General features: G+C 39.8%; 1 protein-coding gene and 1 long non-coding RNA gene across 2 annotated transcripts in view; one reads left to right on the top strand and one right to left on the bottom strand.

Annotated features, from left to right (window-relative positions):
• PROC (protein C, inactivator of coagulation factors Va and VIIIa) overlaps positions 1–1,331 on the top strand; it is a 216,663-nt gene extending 215,332 nt beyond the window's left edge. The window contains exon 9 of the mRNA XM_044070580.1: positions 471–1,331. Coding sequence (XP_043926515.1) covers positions 471–1,027 — 557 coding nt within the window. The 3' untranslated portion in view covers positions 1,028–1,331. The remainder of the gene's footprint in view (positions 1–470) is intronic.
• Positions 1,332–1,507: 176 nt separating this feature from the next.
• The window catches only part of LOC122801076, a 112,628-nt gene continuing 97,396 nt past the window's right edge, over positions 1,508–16,739 (bottom strand). Inside the window, exon 2 of the long non-coding RNA XR_006364664.1 lies at positions 1,508–3,940. This is a non-coding gene — a long non-coding RNA (uncharacterized LOC122801076). The remainder of the gene's footprint in view (positions 3,941–16,739) is intronic.

The following is a 16,739-nucleotide window of genomic DNA, read 5'->3' as shown; positions in this document are numbered from 1 at the left end:
TTATAAAACATTATATCCCATAAAGGCAACATTTCAGAAAATAAAAAAAAAAAAAAAAAAAGCTTGAGAATGTGGAACTGAAAAATGAAAACCAATCAACAATCACAACAATCTTTCGTTCCATGTGACACAATGAAAACTCCAATGCATGCATATCACTTAAAACATTGAGATGAGGTAACTTCATCCTCAAAGAAGCAGCCTCTACACTTTCACAAAATTAGACTCTTCAGGTTGGCATGGAAAATTAAACAATTTATCAAATATTTGACTAAAATGCCATATTTATGTTAAAGACCTGGACACAAATATATTCTTAAAACATATATAAACTGCTGAATTACATACTGTTGTGTTTCAGACAAAATTTCATTGCACAAATCCATTTTCTGTTGAAGTTCTATTTCTGTTTAACTCTGCATGTGACTGCCATTTTGAAAGTACTGATAATTTTTTTGTTCCTTTCCTAGGTAAATATCAGCGCAAAATTACAGAGAAAAGTGAACTAATTATTCCTGTTACTAGACAAATAATTCACCCCAACTACACTCAAGTCAACAATGATAATGATATTGCACTCTTACATCTAGAAAAGTCGTCCAATTTTTCTACATTCATTATTCCTGTTTGCCTACCTAATAAGGGACTTTCTGAAAGGGAACTGATGAATCCTGGAAAAATCATGACTGTTTCCGGCTGGGGCTATTTATCAGAGGACTCCAAATCTCGTTCAGATATTCTGATGTATATTGATATTCCTCTGGCAAACCATACACTGTGCTCTGAGGTCATGTCCAATACTGTTACGGAAAACATGATCTGTGCTGGAGAACCTGGGGTCATCAAAGATGCCTGCAAAGGTGACAGCGGTGGACCCATGGTCACAAAGTATAAAAATACCACATTTTTGGTGGGGCTAGTCAGCTGGGGAGAAGGTTGTGGACAGGTGGACAGATATGGAGTGTACACAAGAGTCAGCAATTATCTGCATTGGATTCGCCAAGTCATCTTGCCTGACAAGGTTTGATAAGCCATTCACATAAAGTTAGGTCCTGAGCAGATGTACAATTTTATTCATGACTGCAAGATAGCTAATGTTTTCATTTAAATAAAATATAATGTTGTTGCATAAAGTTATTATATTCTAAATTCTGTATAATATTCACATTACCCTATATGCATTCATAATCATTAAATCTGTTAACAGATAAGTTTAATCTGGCTCACCATAAATGACTACTTTCCTAATAACACTTGCTGCAGACTGAACCTGCTCAAAAGCTCCCTTTTCCAATTTTTTTCTTTGCCATTAAAAATCCAGGGTACCTGTAGTATGTGTTATTATTTTTAGTTCTGTAATGAGAACATGGACAGAAAACATATTTCTTTTGTTTTGAATACATACAAGTATTCTCTGGCTGCATGCTTATGCAGAATTCTTGAGAAGCAGTGCCTAGATGGAAAATTAAGGTATCTGTTATTAGAATGTACAGCTGAAAACAATCCATTAACCCAAATAATTTTATTTAAGAATATGTACAGCAGTATGAAAGCACAAGTTTGTTTAATACAAATACAAATTAAAGTTAGATAATGATTTACACAGGACGTACACAATGCAGAGGGAGGTTGTCGTGTAACTGGATGGAAATAGATCAGAAAGATGTGAGTAAAGCAAGTACTGCAGTGCAAAGCATTGAAAGACACTACACAAAGCACTCTGTGTAAATGGTATTAGTGCTACGTGTCAACCATTTGTGCCAAGTACAGTAAGAAAACATGGTATAAAAAAAATAGGTCTATAAGTAGTTACTGTGCATTCAGTCTAGAGACCATTGAGGGGGATAGCCCGAGTTCACAATTGCCCCAAAGCACTGTCTGGTTAAATAGCTTGCTTAAGTTCAGACAGTAGACATAAGAAGGCCGAGGGGAATCAAACCCCGTACCACTGCCACATTAGAAATAACAGGATATGCAGACATAAAATAATGCAATCAACAATTTAAATAAAAGCTGTCTTTAGTGATAACATTACATTCAAATGTTAACAAAAACAAAAACAAGTAAAATTACATATTAACAATACCATCACATGCAAACAGGGTAACAATGATTACAAATAAAATGTCTTAATTTTTAATGATAACAGCAATTGCTGTTCTATATAATGTGAACAGTAAATAAGCATAGAAGCAGAAGTACCAGGCAACTGCAACAGCTATTAGCAAGGGTGCGGACACTATCAATGTGTCATCGGCATGCACATGTGTGAAAAATGGCATAATGTTGTGCACAAGCTGGTATTAAACATAATATGCTGTGCAAAACTGTAGCCTGTTTGTACATCAGATAACATTGTACAAAGGGAAAATTTGGGTTGACTTGTTGCTGTGACCACGTAAGGAAGAAAGATGTATTGCATATTGACAAAGGAAAGCTGGCACACAATAACAAGCCAAAAGATGTGACATGTACAGCACACATATGTACCAGCAACTGCATAGCTATACGATGTATGAAATTTTCAAATGTATGACCAGAAAATGTGCTACAAATAAAGTCATAGCACTCATATGTTCAATCAGTGCCATATGTGGCAGAACACACATGAAAGAGCAAAAATGTTATTAGGTAGACCAATGTGACATACCCATTCAGGTAACAGTATTGGCACCCAAAACATATAGTCACTGAGAGCTCGTATTTACAGAACATCAAGAACAAGAACATATGTGAAACACACTTTGCAAGGTGTGTAACTTAGAAAGGTGTTATGTATATATCAAGGAAATAGGAAATCTGTTGTCCTACTCAGCAGGAATGCAGTTAGTTCCACATACCGATATGTTCCCACAAACATACACTTATGTTCACTGAAAGTCTGTGCATTGATGCAGACTAAAAAGCAATATGAAAACAGGTTAAATATGCATGGACCAACACTCCAATAGGAGAAAGACAGAAGAGTAACAAAAGAGATGATGCTTAAGAGTTGACAGTAATGGAGGGGAAAGAAGTAACATATTAAGCAAACAAACAAGTTGGGTACATGCAGATGTAGTAGTTTAGGACAACAGACATGCTGTGATGAACAGAGTATGGCAGCATTTTCTGGTGGTATCGTACCTCTTTTCACTTTTTCATTTTACAACAACATTGCTAAAGTAAACATCGTGGCACAATAGTACTTTAAAGTTATAGACAAAATGAATAACAAAGCTGCATATAAAATCGAAGTAACACCCACCAATGTTGCTATGCTTCTGAACTGGAATGAATAAGTAGCCACATATTTCCCAGCCTATGTATTCATAAATAACTAGATAGTCATTATGTATTCATAAATAACTAGATAGTCATTATGTATTCATAAATAACTAGATAGTCATAAATCTCTACACATTAGGGTACTGCACTGGACAGTTGTATAATAGTAATGTGAAAGAATAACTTGAGTTCTACAGACACATCATCTCGGTAAGTTAAATTGTACAAGTATTAATATGTATTGACTATAATGACATATGCATTGGAACAAGCCAGCAAATGCTTTAAGGTTTATAACCTCAGTGTAATTGCAGAGGGACAGCCTTGTAAAGAAAGCTGGGAGGTATAGCTATGCAAATACTTTTATAACTTCATTACTTTCTCCTTCTCCTGGTGAGCCCTACTATGAGAAACATTATGAAGATATTCAAATGAACATGGACTGTTAGAATGTGTCCAACTAAAAAACGCTGCTTGATTGATGTTCCTTCATCAAGACCACCTGCTGAGCCTGCTGCAGCTGTCCTGGGCATAGTCTGGATCTCCTTTCAGCCTGCTACAGCTCTTCCGGGCATTGTCAGGACCAACCTTTGGTAGCATTGTTTGTGACCGGGGTGTGGAAAGCTGATGGGAAGCAACACTCCTTGCCGTGCAGCACCAGCAGCAGTGGTAGCTGAAACAAAAAGGGGAAAGAGGAAAAAAAATAACAGCTAAAAGCAAAAGTAATGAACACATCAAGTAACAGAAAATGATTAAACACCTGTCACATCAGCAAGGAAGTAATTTCTTAGTTATATTGTGTCGCACTCAGAACACTTATTTTTCTAAAAACAAAAAGAAAAGGTGCTAAACACAGTACAAACTATGTGATATAGCAGAAAATACTGCAAAGTACTGATGCTAAACATAGCATAAACCATGTGATATAATGGAAACTACTTCAAAGTACTGCATAGAGTACTGTAAATCGGGTAACGCACAAGGTGTTACACTGTAAAGAAACCTGAGACACTTAGCGGCCTAGAAGATTTTTACACAAGTCCATTTGTCATGCTACAGGTTAATCAGTGGCAGTAGTTCTCACAGGGTAATACTGCTTATTCATTTCTCAGATTGGCGCTCTCCAAGGTTCCATTTTGGGACGCTATTTTACATCTCATTATTGTAACACCAAGGTGCTGGGCTTTGCAGTAAACAGATGACTGTTAGTGTAGTAGTAACGTCTACTAATAGGAAACAGATAAATATCTGCATACAAAATATTTATGCATGGATAAAACAACTGGTGTCTGCCACAGTTTTTATAAATGGAAAGTTTTATTCTAGCTCATTACAGTCTTGAATCACAAGTCGGGCATAATAACATCATCTTAGATGAAACCAGATTTATGAAAGTTCATAGCATTTTAATAAGTTGCAAATTTTCATTCAAAGAAAGTGTGATTCAGATTAGAAGTAGAACACTTCATCAGAAAGTGGTTTTACTAGAAAGACTATACCTACAAGGAACTCTGGATTATAATCAGTCTTCAGAAATCTGTAATTTGCAGAACACTAGAATATAATACTCCTTTTTTACTCCTAGAATAGATACAAAGAAAATTTACAAGAAAAACTCCCAGTTTGTAGGGCTATGGGCTATCTTACCAGGTTAAAGTATCTGAAGCTTTATAGCCTTAGTTACTGTCATATTAGGTGTAGGCTGTTCTGGATATATAAGGGTTTAAATAGTGAAGTTCTACGTGGCCTGGGACACAATTTGAAAACAGGCAGAAAATACATTGTTTGATTTTTTTTCTTATAGATTTAGGACACTAAGAAATTATGTGTGGCAGCTGTTTATTAGGAAATCATCATCTTTGAATGTAAAAATGTGCTGGATACATGATTTAGTATGAAGGTTTATGAAAATAAGGTACTGGTATACCTCTCAAACTCTTAGTGCAAGAGATATGGACAAAGCCTAAAATAATGGGGAGACAAAGCCCCAAAAATAGGGACATATTTTAAATATTGCTGTTGTAAACTTAAAAAGTTTCTTGGCTAAAATGATTTGTGTTAGCATGCATTTTCTGGAGGATATAAATTCACACTCCATGTATATCATTATTTAGTGATTTCGGTCCTCAGCGGTTCGCTAGAAAACCACAATTTTATGAGGAATAGACTGAAAATATGAGACAAAAATGTAGGCATTCTGCAAAATCCTGTACAGTTGAGAGGTATGGGTACTGGAGTTTGTGTTGATCTTTAGGCCTGACTGCAGGTCACCACTGACCTATAAATCTATGAACCATATGTGTGCAAACCTGAGCATGTGTAGTTGACTCCATACATAATAATGGTGAAGCCATAATTGTGGGCCAGACAAATCTGGCTGGAATAATAGTTAGGGTGCTGGAAGAGCTGGCTAGAGAAAGAACAGTCAACACCAACTTGCACATCCTAGGGTAAGGATACACCCCAGTGTGTGACAATGAAAACATCACTACGGACAAGAGACAGACAGCATGCAGCACTAAGAATGTAGGATGATCGCCAGCTCATGCATGTGTGTAAGCATGCACATGTGTTGATGTAAGCATGCACACATATTGGCAAGGCGTAGCATACACAAACATGTCAGTTACCAGGGAAGGGATTAGGCTCGTAAGCTGAAAACCTAAGTTTTCCATGAATGACATCCCAAAAGCAATGACTCTTGTCCCCAACCTGGACAATAGGACATAGTTTTAAGAAGGTATTCCCTCTGGAAGGAGGAGATGCCTTCCATGGGCGGATGTGTGATGCCAAATACAGGAGAGTGAGAGGAACAAAAAGGGTCACTAGATTTGCTGGGTGGGAGCTTTATGGTGAAGGATATCTGAGAGAAAAAGGATTAAAACATAAAATTGCATGCATTTTATTTATCTGTGTTTATTTTATTTTAACAGGTACGTGGTCAGTTCCACAGGAGCAGATTTCCAGCCACAATGTGATTGTGTGAAAATCTAAATGAAATAATGTTGTATACATTAAATACTATTACCTTAAAATTTGGCTTCAAGAAGAGCATTTATAAGAGTTATGTGGAAGATGTTAATAATAAAATACAAATGTATTTGCTGCAAAGCTGCAGTGAATTTATAACATTACAGTAAGAGTGAGAAGCAGCAACAATTTAACTATAAAACAGGAATAACCTTGGGAGTGGCTGGCTGCCAGTACAGAAGAGTCACTGTAAAATGGATGGTCTTGTTTGGATTAAGTAACAAGAGTGAGTTAATGGAAGGGAAGGTATGATCAGTATGAGATATGTGATTGAAGATACATACTTAGTGTGGTATAAAGCTTACTAATCATCTGTCATTGTAAATGGGAAATGAATTTAAGTGGGAGTTTAGAACGGATTTGAAGATTTAGATAGCAGGAATGCATCAGATGTTTTGTGGGGGTGGAATTCCACACATTAGGAGTTTGGCTTGATGTGGACATACATTTGAAAAAAAGGAGGGTGTTAAGTGTTTAAAAGTATGTTAGAAATGTAATGGTACATTTACAAAGCCTTTTTAATATGTATGTGTCAATGCCTTTTAATATGTATGCTTTCATAGTCCATCATCAAGACATATAGTCATTTAGCCCCTTGTATATCGCTGTAGCATACATGTTATGGAAGATGTATACTGACATTTTGTGACAAAGTAATAAATGTTCTAAATTTTGGAAGATCATTTGGGCAGTGTCTCCTACTGATCAGCCCAGCCCTGAAGACAGGCCTTTTGTAATACATGAGTCACTGTTTAATTCCCAGATCAGAGTACCTTTGCTGACACTAATTTCCTTATTGCTCACTACGTACTGTAGAAACTGAAACAAGTCTGGTCACAGCCTGCCCCAAAACTGATTTAATTTCAGTCCTTGAACTGATGTAACTTGGACGACATGTGTCATGGGCTGTACTCCCTAAATTTCACCATACCGTATTTGCCAAACAGTATTTTAAAGCAATTCATTCAGTGTACTCTAACAGTATATTGCAGTGCCAATATGTATTAAAACACAAAGTCCACTCTGAACTCTGATGCCAATGCCTATGATATGACTTTAATTAAGCATAGTTTCTATGTTTATCTGTTCAATCATTTTTGATTCTTCTTCGAAAGAAAGAGGGACATTCCTTCCTCTAAATATTTCTCTGTGAATCCTTATTGCACAAACTAGACAGTCACCTTCCAGGAATGTTTCAGACAAGGAGAATGAGTTTAAAATCTTAATGATCATCTGGAGGTTGACCTTTACAGAAAAAAATCTAATGGCTGAAGATTTTGAGTGTGGTATTGATGACAGTTGCAGAGGAAAGGCTAACGGTGTTTCTACTATTTCCCTTTGCTGTCTTATCAACATATCTGATCCTCTGCATCCACTAATGAAAAAGGTAGACCAAGTAGATCCCTCAGAGGTTGACCTAACCAACACTTTAACTTGTAAGCAGACCTCTCCACTGCTTACATCAAACTCAAAGCAGCTTCACAGTATTCTTGGCTTTATTTCTACCTGGCACATAAGCTGGGGTATTGGGCATATTTGGGAAGTTTTAAATTTTTTCTTTCAGTACAAGCAGTTATTTAACTCATATTTCAACACAAGCATTATTTCAGAATTTGCATCACTTGCCAGGTAAAGATATGACGGAATATCTTGAAGACGTTAGTCTTTAAAGTAGATATATCCATTTTTAATTACTATAAGCCGCATTCTCTGTATAATCATGCAGGATAATAATACTATCAGGCTTATAGGTTCATAGGCTCATAGGTAGGTACTAGGCTATTGGCCCTAGGGCCTATACAAGCCTAGCCAAAAAGGTACCCTAGCTTTCGCTACCCAAGAAAATTATTTTCCTGTGCCCCTGTCAAGCAGAACCACAGAAGTGATCCCCAGGGTGAAGTTCCTGTTACCCATCTAATCATCAAGATTTTTCTTGAATAGTGTTAATGAGGAGCTCTGTTTGACAAAGATAGGTAGTCTGTTCCAGAGTATGGGAAGTCTCTGGGACAGGAATCTATCCCTCCAGCATGCTCTGTTTATTGTGGTGACAAGGTTTAGGTCCCTAGAGCATGTAGCTCAGAGGGATTGGGATTTCTTTAAGTGGAGCATGTCCAACAGCTCTGGGTTTGACATAGCTTTGTATGTTAGGCAGAGATTGCCTCTGAGTAGGCGATATGCAATGGAGTAAATCTGGAGTTTTTTGAGACGGTCTGCCTAAGGCATCTGTTTGAGGCCAGTAATCCTCTTTGTGAGGTATTTTTGCGGCCTTTCCAGTTGTTGTAGATGTCTTGTGAGGTACATACCAAAAGGGGCGTTGTACTCTATAGTGGGTCTAATGAGTGATGAGTAGAGGGGAACAGTGACCTCTTTTTTTCCTAGATGAGAAACCTTTTGTGATGAGGTGTGCCATGTCGAAGGATTTCCTGACCACTGTGGCGATGTGATTATCAAAGGAGAGACCACTATCCACCTGTGTCCCAAGGTCTCTTATCACACTTTCGGTGTTAAGTAGACTACCGCCTATGTGGTAGTTCATGGGTGCAGAGTTTTTACCAAAGGGGATGACAATGCACTTTTTGGCATTGAGCTTGAGACCATGTCTTTGGCACCAGGCACCTGTCTCAGTGAGGCCCTTTTGTAGGATGTCCACATCGTTAGGAGTTTCAATTATGGCTCCTAGTTTGCAGTCATCTGTGAATTTAGTTAGCCAAAGACCTTCTGTGTTGGCCTGTACTTCAGAGAAGTAGATACCAAACAGGAGAGGACCCAGGACTGAACCCTGTGGTACTCCACTTGTCACTGGTCTGAAGTCTGATTTTGAGTCTGCTACTTTCACGGTGTGGGTTCCGTCAGTAAGCCAGTTGGCAACCCATCTTGTGACATAGGATTTATACCTAGTTTAGTGAGTTTATCTATAATTCCAGAGTGGGGGATGGTGTTGAACGCCTTGGCAAGATCTAGATAGGCTGTGTGAACCACCTTACCCTCATCTATGACTTTGGTGACTACTTCAAAGAAGTCTATCAGGTTTAGGAGACATGATCTGCCTTTTACAAACCCAAACTGTGTGGGGTCCAGAGTTTGGAGATCTCCAATGTCTTTGTTTATGAGTTCCATGATGATACTTCCATGGCCTTGCAGACGAAGCTCATCAGGCTAATGGAGCGGTAGTTCCCGGGGTCTGTTGTGGCCCCCCCTTTGTGGAGTGGGATAACTGTCGCAGTGCACCATTCAATGGGCACAAAGCCTGAGGTGAGGCTATGATTGAACATGGTACTTAGGTGGGGTGCCAGTTCATTCTGTAGTTCATGTAGAAGGCAGCCTGGGATGTTGTCAGGTCCCATGGATGCTGTGTTCTTGGCTTTGGAGAGTGAAGTTTTTACCTGTGCAGCCGTGATTACAGGAACTTTGCATTCTTCCGGTATAAAGATGGGCCCTTTAGGGGGTGAGAGGGGGGTAAAGTTAGCACTGAGCCTATCTGCCAGGATGTTGGCAATATCAGTTGTTTCTGTATATTTAGTGTCATTGTGCTGTAACTCAGAGCAGATCTGAGTGTTGACATTGAGATTTTTGACATAGCTATAGAATGCTTTGTGGTTGTCTTTAGAAACAGTGGCAATTTTATTTTCATAACTAGCTTTGGAGGATTTTATGAAAGATCTCAGCTTCTTACTGAGACTGACCAGGGAGTTCCTCCAGTCATGGGATTTTACTCTTTTTTGCAACAGTTTCTTTCTTCTGTTGTAGAGTTTGTTTATGGCAGAAGACCACCAGATTGGCTTCCTTTTTTTGGAGGATAACATCTTGGTTCTGTTAGGGATAGTATGATCCATGCACTCGTGTAAGTGCTTATAAAGTGCATTTGTGTAGGATTCAGCAGTCGTACCTCTATTGTCCATCTGCATGGGTGTTATGAAGTTTGCCACTTCTGTCTTAAGAAGTGTGAAGTTGGCTTTGGAGAAATGTTTTATGGTTGTTTTCCTAATGGGGGGTGGGAGCGGGATGTGGATGTCTAGGGTGATTAGCTTGAGGTCGGATCTGACCAATGAGTAGTTGGCCTCTGGTGTGGAACACTGGTCACCCATGTTGGTGATGACCAGGTCTAGGATATTGCTGCCCCTGGTGGGGGTGTGGATAAGTTGATCCAAAGCATTGGAATTGATGATTTCCAGAAAACGTTGAGCAAAAGAGTTGGTACATCAGTAGTTTTCCCAGTTAATGGTAAAGTAGTTAAAATCATCCATTATTAGAGTGTTGGGCTGTACCTTAATATTTTCCAGTGTATCAAGAAAAGAGGAGTGGGAATCCTGGGGCATGGTGGGGGGTCTGTAGCAAGCTACAATCTGGATTGCGGTTTTGCCCAGAGTTAGTTGAACTTGGATAATCTTGGATGCATTATGCTGAGAAACTAGCTTGGAGGTGTGGATATCCTTAATGAAAATGGACACGCCTCCACCTTTAGTGTTTCGGTCCGGTTTGGTGGCCAAAAGGTGTGGTATGAATTATAGCCTGGTAATGCAGGGGTGCTCTCTGGAGCTTTGAACCAGGTCTCTGTCACTGCACAGATGTCAGTGTTCTCCATTTTAAGGAGTGCCTCGAGTGAGTGCATTTTGTGGTTTAGACTTCTAGCATTGAGTAGCATCCACCTTTAGTGTTTCGGTCCGGGTTTGGTGGCCGAAAGGTGTGGTATGAATTATAGCCTGGTAATGCAGGAGTGCTCTCTGGAGCTTTGAACCAGGTCTCTGTCACTGCACAGATGTCAGTGTTCTCCATTTTAAGGAGTGCCTCGAGTGAGTGCATTTTGAGGTTTAGACTTCTAGCATTGAGTAGCATTACCCTCAGATTTTGCTTGCTTGTACCTGTTACGGTTGTAAATTTGTCATTTGAACCTTGCCTAAAAAGGCACTATAGGGGTGGCAAGAGCCTTTGCCAGTATCTGGAATCCCAAGGGCAACAGGTGCAGGCCATCTCTGGCAAAGCAGCGTGGTCTGTCGATCATGTCATCCCAGGCAGACAGATACTGGATTCCCTTAGAATGATACCAGAAGCTTAGCCAATTGTTAAAGTCAATCATTTTGTCCTTGTACTGTGGTGTCATTCTGGGTGATGGCAGGATGCTACTCAGGGATAGGGTCATACCAGCCTGGGCTACAAGATTGGAGAGCTCCTCCATGTCTCTTTTCATGTAGTCCAGGGAGGTATGTCTCAGGCCATTCACACCAACATGGACAATGACAGAGTCATATTTGTACTTGTTGTGGAGTGACCTGAGTGCGTGCATTATGTGGTGGATCCTGGCACCTGACAGACAGCTGACAGTAACTTTTTCCTTGTTTAGCCTGGTGAGTGGAACATCAGTGTGCCTGACTATAGAGTCACCTATGACTAGAGTGTTGGGTACGTTATGCCTTATGGGCTGTAGTTGAGTGGCACACTGAGTATGTGGGCTATGTGTCATTTGGGTTGTGTTGGGGGGTGGAGGTTGCTTGCATTTCTGCTTTGGAGGTTTCTGTTGTTTGGGCAGATTTGTACTCAGAGCCTCTGTGAATGTAGGTGTGTGTTTTGTGGTTCTGTGTGTGTGTTTTGGTGGCGTAGGTTTTGAGGGACTATGTGATAAGTGTGGTGCTATGCAAGTGTTTACCTTCTCCTCTTGACTGTCTAGGCCAGTCTTTGGTGAAGAGAGCTTTGCTTCCAGTTTGGCTATATAAGTACATCTCTCACAGGTCGTAGTGTTGGGTGGTAGAAGGAGAGGGTTGTCTGTGTACATGAGGCAATTGCTGCATTGTCCCAAGATGCCCAGATTCATAGGTAGACAGGAGAAAACACCAGGAGCTGACCTTTAGACATGCCTGAATAGGTGCTTATTTATTAAGTACTAAAAACTGTTTTCCTGTAGACAAGTGAGGAAAGTTGAGTGCTGTAGTAATTTGTAACTTATTTAGTGCTTACAATGAGTTCTGAACAAGTGCTGAGATCAAAGAAACAGATGAGTGCTACAACTAAAAAGCTGGCTAGTTGCAAGGGAACTTTTGAAGAACAGACTTTATGGCGCCAGGAATAGTTTAATCCCAGTTAAGTGTGGGGGGGGGGGGGGCTTAGGAGCTCACAAACAGTCCTGGACACAGCATATCTGACCTGCCACAGGAAAGGGGGGAAGCAAGCTTAGAATTTTTTTTTCCAGTAAAGTGGAAATGGAGAAAGCTGGAACAGAAGTTAATTCAACGTTAAGAATCTGAGTGGGTTGGCCTTCAAAAATGTTCTCTATTAGATTGAGTGAACTAATGACACTAGACTGGGAGGAGTGTCACAGATCAAATATACAGTATGGGCGGGCAACTGCAAAGCCACCAAGTATAAGAACACACAACAACACTAGGTAGGGTGGGTGGGACACACAACAACACTAGGGAGGGTGGGTGGGAAAAATTACAATTCTTAGCTGTAGCCACTAAATGAAGGTTTTAAACATATCAAGGAGCAGACTCGAGAATGCTTTTAACTGTAGCAGACAAAAATGCACAGAAAAGCTCGGATAGGGCACTCACAAACAGAAAATACAACTCTCAGTATGAAAAAGCAGTTTACAGTTAAGTAATGTTAAAACAGTATAAAACAGTACATAAATGCAGTGAAACAATAAAAAAAGCTTTATAACAGTGCAAAAATATAGTAGATCAACTGTATAGCACAATTATAAGCATTTCAGAAGTGCAGTTCAGTGAAATAAGTGTAAGAAATAACTTGGTCTGCTCTTGGAATCTTAAGGAATTTCCACTTATGCAATGCAATCCAGAGCCTGACAATACAAGCAGAACCTTTATAAGACACAGGGTTTATATAGCAGTAAGAATGGAGGAGTTGGAAGATCAGATTACTACTCAGCCCCTGCTATTACCCAATCACTCGTACTACAGAAGGTCAGGAGGCCTTGTTACTCTCAATAATAATGAAGACAATCAGCAGAAAATGACTGCCAGAAACACAGGAAACTCAAACAAAACTACCAGCCTAGACAACAGGCCTCTATCAAGATTATGCCACCTGAGCAGAACACAGAAACCTCATTTTAAAAGCATAGAAAGAACACCCACAAAGAGAAAATACAAGTCACAGTATGAAAAAGCAGTTTACAATTTAGTAATTTAAATAAAAAAAGCAATTATAGTAATGCACATTATTACAGTTCCTAGCTGTAGCCACTAAATGGAAGTTTTAAACAGATCAAGGAGAAGACTTGAGAATGCTTTTAACTGTAACAGACAAAAATGCACAGAAAAGCTCGGATAGAGCAATCACAAACAGAAAATACAACTCTCAGTATGAAAAAGCAGTTTACAGTTAAGTAATGTTAAACTGTAACTACAACTTTTCTTTCAAATACCTTTCTGATACAGATAATATTATCCTCACAATATCCCATGTTAATTCTTCTGTAACATACTTGATAAACTAAAAACCCTGCAAAAGATTACAGGTTGATCTCTCAATCAATCAAATACTTTTATTTTTTACCCATCAAACAACTCTCACCATGCAAATTTTACTTGACTCTCAACTAAAAATTTAGATTGGCAGTATTATTTAAATTATTGTCATATGACAGAACCTCAAATGGCAAACATTTATGAGAGAATTTCTTAAACTAAGAATTGAGTCATCTTAATATTTCATTTGACAGTCATATTAACTCCTTGAAATTAAATATTTTCCCTATGCTGTCCTTTTTTCTTACACTCTTTCCCTGCAATATATTGTTACAATGTTTTTTGGAGGAAGTGGGTTAAGCTTATTTGCAGGTGTGGATTCCCTAGTACTCCATGGGGGTTGTTCACGACTTCATCTGAGAAGATACAGTATAATATTAATGATACTGAAACCTGTATGTTCATCCAAATTTGTATAAACCTTCTTTCATGGTTTCAGCCAATATTTATTTATTTATTTAACATTTGTTAACTGGTTAAGTGGACTGGTCTGAGGACCTCTTTCAGCCATGACGTGGGCAAAGGTGGCCAAAAGAATATATCATCATCATCTTTAGGCTGTTCTCGTTAGGGGCCGCCACAGTGGATCATCTGTTTCCATTTCTTCCTGTCCTCTGCATCATGCTGTGTCACACCAAACACCTGCATGTCCTCTCTCACCACATTTATAAACCTTGTCTTAGGCCTTCCTCTTTTCCTGTTACCTAGTAGCTTCATCCTTAGCATCTTTTTCCCAATATACTCAGCATCCCTGCTCAGCACATGTCCAAACCAATGTAATCTTGCCTCTCTGGCTTTGTCTCCAAACCTTCCAACCTGGGCTGATCCTCTAATATACTTATTTGTCATACCCAGTGCAAATCTTAACATCTTTAACTCTGCCACATCCAGCTCTAACTCTTGTCTTTTTGTCAATGCCACTGTCTCCAACCCATATAACATAGCTGGTCTCACTACCCTCTTGTAGACCTTCCCTTTCACTCTAACTGGTACTTGTCTGTTGCAAATCACTCCTGACACTCTTCTCCAGCCACTCCATCCTACCTGTACTCTCTTCTTCACCTCTCTTCCACACTCACCATTACTCTGAACTGTTGATCCCATGTACTTAAACTCATCCACCTCTGCCACCTCTACTCCCTGCATCCTCACCATTCCTCTAGCCTCCCTCTCATTCACACACATATATTCTGTCTTAGTCCTGCTGGCCTTCATTCCTCTTCTCTCTAGAGCATATCTTCACCTCTCCAGGGTTTCCTCCACCTGTTCCCTGCTCTCACCACAGATCACAATGTCATCTGCAAACATCATAGTCCACGGGGACTCCTGTCTGATCTCATCTGTCAACCTGTCCATCACCATTGCAAATAAGAAAGGGCTCAGAGCTGATCCTTGATGTAATCCCACCTCCACCTTAAATGCATCCATCACTCCCACTGCAGACCTCACCGCTGTCACACTACCCTCGTACATATCCTGTACCACTCTTACATACTTCTCTGCCACTCCCGACTTCCTCATACAATATCACAACTCCTCTCTAGGCACCCTGTCATATGTTTTCTCTAAGTCCACAAAGACACAATGCAACTCCTTCTGACCTTCTCTGTACTTCTCCATTAACACTCTTAGAGCAAACATCACATCTGTAGTGCTCTTTCCTGGCATGAAACCATACTGCTGATCACTAATCATCACCACCCTTCTTAACCTAACTTCCACTACTCTTTCCCATAAGTTCATGCTGTGATTGATCAATTTAATCTCTCTGTAGTTACTACAGCTCTGCCCATCACCCTTATTTTTAAAAATTGGTACCAAAACACTTTTTTCCATTCCTCAGGCATCCTCTCACTTTCCAAGATTTCATTAAACAATCTAGTTAAAAACTCCACTGCCATTTCACCTAAACAGCTCCATGCTTCCACAGGTATGTCATCTGGAACAACAGCCTTTCTATTCTTCATCCTCTTCATAGCTATCCTTACTTCCTCCTTGCTAATCCACTGCACTTCATTATTCACTATCCGCACATCATCCAACCTTCTCTCCCTCTCATTCTCTTCATTCATCAGCCCCTCAAAGTACTCTTTCTATCTGCTCAACACACTCTCCTCGCTTGTGAGTACGTTTCCCTCATTATCCTTTATCACTCTTACCTGCTGCACATCTTTACTAGCTCGGTCCCTCTGTCTAGCCAATCGGTACAGGTCCTTTTCTCCCTCCTTAGTGTCCAACCTTTGATACAACTCTTCATACGTCTTATCCTTAGCCTTCGCCACATCTCTCTTTGCCATGCACCTCATCTCCTTATACTCTCGTCTACTTTGTTCATCTCTCTGACAATCCCACTTCTTCATCGCCAACCTCTTTCTCTGTATACTCTCCTGTACTTCTTCATTCCACCATCATGTCTCCTTGTCGTCCTTTCTCTGTCCAGATGTCATACCGAGCACCTTTCTAGCTGTCTCCCTTACTAGCTCTGCTGTAGTTACCCAGCTGTTTGGTAACTCTTCATTGCCACCCAGTGCCTGTCTTAACTCTTCCCTGTACTCCACCTCACAGTTACCCTTTTTCAATTGCCACCATTTGATCCTTGGTGCTGCCCTCACACTCCTCCTCCTCTTCTTGATCACCAGTGTCATCTTACAAACCACCATCCTATGCTGCCTAACTACACTTTCCCCGGTCACCACTTTACAGTCTCCAATCTCCTTCAAACTGGCCCTCCTACATAAGATATAAGTGTGCATCTTCCTCCACTCTTTTATGTCACTCTGTGCTCCTCCCTCTTGTTAAAATATGTATTCACCACAGCTATGTCCATTCTTTTTGCAAAATCCATTACCATCTGACCTTCTGTATTCCTTTGTTTAACACCATACCTACCCATCACTTCCTCATCCCCTCTGTTCCCTTCATCAACATGCCCATTGAAATCTGCTCCAATCACCACTC

The sequence above is a fragment of the Protopterus annectens genome, chromosome 4.part1, assembly GCF_019279795.1.
Source record: "Protopterus annectens isolate FY-2018-M chromosome 4.part1, PAN1.0, whole genome shotgun sequence".
Taxonomy (NCBI): Eukaryota; Metazoa; Chordata; order Ceratodontiformes; family Protopteridae; genus Protopterus; species Protopterus annectens.
Note: the sequence above shows the minus strand (reverse complement) of the source record. Positions and strands in the feature narration are given on the sequence as shown.